The following is a 7,042-nucleotide window of genomic DNA, read 5'->3' as shown; positions in this document are numbered from 1 at the left end:
TTATGCTCAAGTGCTGTTACTATAAATTATCAAACGTCCAGTTTTCTTGTTTTTGTTTGCAGAATCGTGCATGTGCTTTCACTTACCCTGTAGTTGTAATATATCAATCGATTCCGATAAAAAGTTACTGAAATATCATTATTTTTTTGAACACTGTGTCTTTATATATTATTATTGAAAACAACATATATAGTATATATAAAAATTAATGGTAACATGAAGACCAAAAGTGATAACAAAGAATCATTGGATGTAAAAGTAAAAAATATAAAATGTGTAAGACGAGTAACATTGATGAAATTACCATGAAGATAAAATGTCAAACAACTAAAATATCTCATACCATAATTAGTACTAAGATGCCTTCATTATTTTTAATTATCTTGTTGAAATTAATATATAACACTATTTGAAATTGTTGCTCATTATTACATCAACATCATCATTTCAGTATTGATTATAAAATTGAAACCTAAAAGAAATTATGATGGATCAATTTTTAACTTATTAGGCTGCTCAAATTGCAGTCAAGATTGTGGGAAGTATCAAAGGGGCACACTAGCTTAATTTATATGTACAAAATAGCTCAAGAGCTAAAGACTTGACTCAACTAATGTTATTAGTCCAATAACTAATTAATTGATACCAAAATTTTTTCTTATTACTCCCGTCATGTATAGACCATCTTGTTTGCTGATCTTTGTCACAGAGTGTTAGGCCACACTCGTGAATGAATTAGACTATGATACACTATAAAAACCGATCAATCTAACTCATAATATTGTTGTCTAATCAGAATATAAAAGATCAAGAAATAAGGATCAAACTTGTATTATTAACTCAATAATTAATCTCAACTTATGTGAGATAATTTTCTTATATATCACGACTTCATCAAGTTGGTTAGGTCTTCTCTTATTTTTATTTATTATTATTGTTGTCTAATCAGAATATAAAAGGACCTTTTGTTCTCTTTATGGGTTTTTCAACATGAAATAATACCTATATTTGATTAATATCAAGAATATTTAAGCTATAAACAGTTGAATAATACTTTAATATGCAACTCCAGTTCAAAACTTAATCAATTTTTCTTCTTTTTTTTTCATTTTTTCCTGAGTGTAAACTAACGGAAAAGGGAAACTGCCGAAGGGAGACTTAACCATGCTTAGTGCATGTTAAGTTATGCGTCATAATCATATATAATTGCTATTGCATTGGTTAATTTATGCTTTTCCCACTAAGTAGATATGGGTATCAATTTAAGGACACATTTAATTCATAAAAGCTCATATAGATGAACCGAAATACCATGATTTTTTTTCCCATAATGAATGTGGTTAGTGTAAATAGATGATGATAAGTTGTTCAAACCTTTGTCAAAATTAAACCAAATCTTCGGATTGAATTTGTTAGTTGCTTTATCTTGCATTTAGATAAGGTGCCATAACTTTCTAAATTATGCAAAAGTGATTAAGATAAAGTAGTGGAATTTTATAGAGAGAGAGCAAAAAAAAAAAAGTCAATAAGATGAAAGATTGAGAACTTCTACAAACAAAGTGAGGGTGCCGAATCCAGAGAATTTTAAATTCACAAAACGATGGTCACTATCGTTAGCCCATTTGATATACTTCTACCTCATTTCTATTTTAAAACGGCGTAAAAATGTGAAGTGCCTGCACAAAAAGATTACTATTATTTTTTTTTTTTAATAGACTCATGCATAAGTTGGCCGTCATTCATTGCGCACTAGGACCCCTTATACATGATATCTTTTATAAATTTAACTGTTATTTTTCGATAACAAATTGCGCTTGAGATCAAAGATTGAGGTTCCGTCACTGTGTATACAATTCACCATTGGTAACGAAGATAAATAAAACTTAATTGTAATATAAATAATAATGTCACGCTCTATGCCACATTAATTGTAATATAAATAAAACTTAGAGCTCTCTTATGTAAGAAAATCGAACACAACAATCTTAGCATGCCTTTTGCATGAAAATTATGTCCTCCTTTTATCGTTCGCCACTTAGAACTAATTGCAAAGTTTTGTTAAGCAACCGAGCTTCGGCCAAACAAGAAAAACTTGGTATATTTGCCACTTTGCCATCCAAATGCATGTGACGCGTGCCGCACGCGCCCAACGGACGCGTGGTCCCATCTCTGACAGGTGATAAAAACTGATGGGTGATTATCACAGTCGATCCCACGAACATGACAAGAAATTTTGGCCTCGATGCATTCACCGCTACAATTTGCATTATAATAAATACAAAAACATTATTGTAAAAGTCAAGTTGGTAAAAAAATTAAAAATAATTCCACAAAATAATAATAATAATATCTTTTCTATAAAAAAAATATAAAATAATGAGCATGATAAGAGACATGGGGACAGCCTACAGTATGATAATGTCCTTTTACACTTTGTCCTTATTACACAAATCATTTCTTTTTTAAAAATTTTAATAGCAACCCATGATTATATTTATATATAAATTCTCTCTCTTCTTTCAAAGTCCAAAATCGGAGCTCAAACCTACTTGTACTTTGCATTTTGCTCTGCTATGTTCAATACTTGAAGTGGGTTTTTCGGTGCTCTGTTTTTGAACAAGTGATTCTGTTTTTCGCTCTTTTTTTTCCCTTTTTCTCTTTTTCAAAATTTTGGGTTCAATTTTTTGAAAAATGTATGCAGAGACAGGTCTTATTTTCCCTTACATGCAGAATTTCTCTCAAGATTTTCAGCTACTTGAAGAGTATTGTAAATCCAACAAGCCCAATTATTCGATGGTACTTTTGGTTCTTGCTCTATTTTGCTCTCTGTTCATGTGTTCGCATATTTACTCTGTTTTGGTGCTTGATGATCTGCATTCATTTCACTGGTTTTAGTCACTGAAAACTTGGTAAATTAGTTTCTAATTATGCTTCTTTTTTGTTTATTCTAAATGGGTTCTCTTTGTATTTCAGTATGGTCTTTCTATTCAACTGATACTCAAACTCTGTTTAATTGCTGAAAATTTGACGAAAAGATTGCATTTTTGTTTAGCAGTTTTAATGAAAGTTCGGTTTTTGATCTTCAAGATTCATTTTTTATTGATAATTTGTTTGTTTGATGTTAATGTTATCTCTAATACTCTGTTTGGTTGATGAGAGAAGTGATGAAAAAATTTAGAATTTTAAAATCTTTGTGGAATATGATGAAGAAGATGGCTTTTTAATATCCCACCTTTTCTTTGTCCACAGTTTCTATGAACCAAACAGAACATAAAGGGAACTTACTTAGAAAAACAAAAGAAAAGTAAGAGTATAAATGGTAAGTGATTTCACAGTCACTAGTTCCGTGTTCTTCAAGGATTCTTTTTTTTGTTTTTTTTAAAGTATTAGACTATTCGTTGGTTTTTAGCTTTTCGCATCACTTTAAAAAAGCAAAAGCTTTTATTTTAATTTTAGTTTTATTTTTAAAGTTCTAAAAGATGAGAAAAAAGAAAGTTGAATTTCCAACTTTATTATTGTTTCAAGATGTTTGTTCGGTTCGAAAACTAATTTTTAGAAAGTGGGGAATATGATGGTTACCCATCAAGAGTAGAAGTACATCTATGCTTTCAGTGAGTGAATTTAGTTCTTGAGTGAAAGATTTTTCATCGTATTTAAGGTAATCATGTTTGTTCTTGTAAGGATATGGACTTGGAAATCTTTTGACGCTGTGGTTGATTAATTAGTTCCCCCATTCAATTTCATAAATTTCGGCTGATTTCTCTTCATTAAAGGATGTTGATTTCTTTCTTTCTTTTTCACTTGGATGGCCAAGTTTGGCCAGGTTAATGTGATGTTTTGTTCAAAGGTTGCTGTGAGTTCCTATGAATTAAATTCTACAAATAAAGTTGGAAGTGGGTTCGGTTGGTAGAAGTGTAGTGGTTGTAGTAGAAAATAATGCTATTTGTGGACATTTGTACTAAAATTTGTCGTTTCATGCGTATGCCGATGTGTACTTCTTTCACTAAAATGGCATGACCATAAATTTAAGAATCTAATTTTGAGATTGTATTGGCCATTCTAAATGAGGTGTATTTGTTGCTGGTTAGTTCGGTGTTGGCTTGTTTTGAGTCCAAATTACAGTATTTTTCTGGCTACGTTGACACTTGAATGGTTGGAAGTTTTCTAGTCAAGAGTAATGTGCACTGGCATTTTAAACTTCATTTCTTGTTTTTTGCTTGCCTTGTTTTGTAATATAGAGCAACACTGTCGCAACGTCCACCATATCAGACTATGACCTCGGAGGTGAAGGGGATCTATTCAAAGCTCCAGAGCCCATCATTGAAGAAACACTTGGGAGCCTTGATCCAGTGACAGCAGCTATTTCAATGATCTCTTGCGGGGAAGATGTCATCACCTCCCAAGGACTCAAGGTTACAAATATTGAATCAATTCACAATGAGCAGCTTCTGAGTGAGGTTTTCTATGACTGGGACAAGGATCTCATGGAAAAAGCAGCCATGGATGCATCACTTTCTGAAGTCCTGGATATCAAGATTCCTATTGCGATGACAGATGAAAACCAAAATCAAGAAAACAAATTGGTTCCTGATGTACCATTTCAGAAAAGTGTGAGCTCTGGGTGTTTAACCTCAATGGAGTGGGTGCATGGGACTGCAATGCAACCGAGTTTTTTGGAACTTACAGGAATGGATTTTGGATCTGTTTATGGGATGCGGAGGGCATTCAGTGATGGAGACATAAAGGTTATACTTAATTACGCTATGTTTTTAACTTTTTTTTCTGTCTATACTATATGCTTCTTAGGGCCTCATTAGGTACATGATGATCTTTGCTCAGAACTAGCTGCCAATAATTGATGTCACGGCTTTTGACATATATCTTTGTGTTCCCAATAACTCATTTTTTTCCAAAAAGAAGATGACTCCAACTAGTGCCGTTAAAATTTTGTAAGTTAAAGCCTCTGCCATGACTTGCTGAGAACCAACTTATAAGGAGATAATGTGTATGTATTTTTTTGTATGCATAAATTCTTTTTATCTTTTCCATTTGTCTTTCATAACCCACCGGATTCATGTAACTGCGCACAAAGCATGTATTAGCTGTGTAAACTAGTCTGTGGACTGAGAAATCTTTAGATGTTTCTGAACATTTTCCACAGGATGGGGCTGGGTCATTGATACTGAGTTTTTATGGCAGACTCTTGGTAATGGTAATATGAGCCTCATCCAATCTCCTCTCGAGCAGCCTTTGATGATCAGCAGCTCTGCTACCGAGGACCGCAGGGAGAAGCTTTCAAGATACAGGAATAAGAAGACGAAGAGGAACTTTGGAAGGAGAATCAAGGTAACAAAACAATTAATCTTGTCTTGTTATTTTGGTAATTATTGCCTTGTTAGAGAACAAACTGCAAATTCGTGCATATTCATAAAGGTTTTTTTACCCTATAAATCCAAAGAGGAACACAGCTCTACGGAGGACTGCTTGATTAGACTTTTTTCTGATATACCTTTTCTCTCGCAGTATGCATGCAGGAAGGCTCTAGCTGACAGTCAACCAAGGATTCGTGGAAGGTTTGCGAAGACCGAAGAATCAGATGTTTCCAAGAGGCAATAACTCTTAAGCTAAATCGGTAAGAAGAAGAAGCATAGGAATGAAATAGCTAGGTCAAACGAAGACATGTAATGGAAGAGTTCATAAGTAGTGAAGCCTGGCAAAACGTTCAAAGACTCCACGTTAAGCCTGAAGAGGTTATGTTAAATAAACAAGTCCCCCCAAATCCTGCAAAATAGTTTATCTCTTATTCTCCGTAATAACCTACTTAGTAAACTGAAAGGGTCGAGTAGGAATGTATATAGGGTTTGTTGCAATAAAAGTATAAGTGGAAGAATTGTACTTGTTCAAATATATGTTATATGAAATGGCAATGTTCTCAATTAGATATATAGATTATTCATTTCTTATTTCTGTTGATTAATTTTCATTTCTTCTTTCCAACCTTGAGTTTCCTTTCCACAAAGGCCGAGTAAGTCACACCTCAAGGTCACACATCAGTTCTTCCAGGATGAAACATTTTCATTGATTGATCTTCTAACGGCAAAGGACCAAAATACCCTTCTGTGCATGGAACCAGGCACAAAATGAAATTTGGAGTTTCTTTGGTCTTATATGAATGATGAGGAAGGAGCTCGATGAGTTTCTTTTGTTTTGAACAGTGAAGACAAAGTCATTTGTACCCTTGAAGTCCTTTCCTTGTCTCTAATTTTCAATGAGAATGCAAAGCTTGTTTGCATACCTTGCATTTTACAAGCATGACAAAAATTCTGTGCTGTCCTGAAAATCAATGAGCAAAAACAATTTCAGTTGCTTTTCTCCTCCTCCAGGCAGTAACCACCCTGAAATCAAACAAAATAATGACTCGCTAGTTCAGAAGCGTCCGTTCTCTTTTCAATTTCATATTTCCTTCTCTAGAAATCAAAATCAAATGCATTCTCCCTTCCACTACATGCCAGAAACTAGAATGATAATTGCGGCGATAATAATTGTAAACCACAAACAACTCCAAAAAATTAAATAATAATAATTGCGGCGGTAGTAATTGTAAACCACAAACAACTCTAAAAAAATTAAATAATAACTGATAATAATAATAATAACAACAACAACAATAATAAGGTTATAGTTATGTTGGAGCAGATGGAGCACGAATCTCAGTCACACATGTAAAGTAATAAATAGTAAAAAATTTATTATAACTTTGATCGTGTGGTTACAAAAATATATTCTAACTTAGAGCAACTCCAATATAACCAAACTCTAATAATAAAAGAAAATAAGAGAAAATGGGAGAAACTATTCTTTTTTGGAGCCTAGCTAAGAGGAACGTGGTATTTAAAGTTGCTTTAACATCTTCATGAGTCGTGATTTGGTTAGTCTTTAATCATGTCATACTTTTTGTGGCCGTAACACTTGATACATGAATAGGTATCACATACTTTGTTAATAGAAGCACTGCATCTCATTTTTTTTTTACACACAATAT

The 7,042-nt window shown here is 33.1% G+C and overlaps 1 protein-coding gene across 4 annotated transcripts; it reads left to right on the top strand.

The window, feature by feature from the left end:
- The first annotated feature begins 2,487 nt into the window (after nt 1-2,487).
- Nucleotides 2,488-5,943, top strand: LOC102616889 (zinc finger protein CONSTANS-LIKE 1). Of its 4 annotated transcripts, XM_025099267.2 has the most exons (5): nt 2,507-2,796; nt 3,250-3,319; nt 4,239-4,745; nt 5,200-5,346; nt 5,524-5,943. In XM_025099267.2, the coding sequence occupies exons 2-5, from the start codon at nt 3,317-3,319 to the stop codon at nt 5,614-5,616; spliced, it is 750 nt and encodes a 249-aa protein (XP_024955035.2). In that variant the 5' UTR covers nt 2,507-2,796; nt 3,250-3,316; the 3' UTR covers nt 5,617-5,943. The 4 variants fall into 4 exon arrangements, with proteins under 4 accessions (XP_052294576.1, XP_006478054.2, XP_024955035.2 ...); XM_006477991.4 differs by lacking the exon at nt 3,250-3,319 and having other exon boundaries at nt 2,506-2,796; XM_006477993.4 differs by lacking the exons at nt 2,507-2,796; nt 3,250-3,319 and adding an exon at nt 3,401-3,658.
- The last annotated feature ends 1,099 nt before the right edge of the window (nt 5,944-7,042 follow it).

Source organism: Citrus sinensis, chromosome 3, assembly GCF_022201045.2.
Source record: "Citrus sinensis cultivar Valencia sweet orange chromosome 3, DVS_A1.0, whole genome shotgun sequence".
Classification (NCBI taxonomy): Eukaryota; Viridiplantae; Streptophyta; class Magnoliopsida; order Sapindales; family Rutaceae; genus Citrus; species Citrus sinensis.
This window is presented reverse-complemented; position numbering and strand designations above follow the sequence as displayed.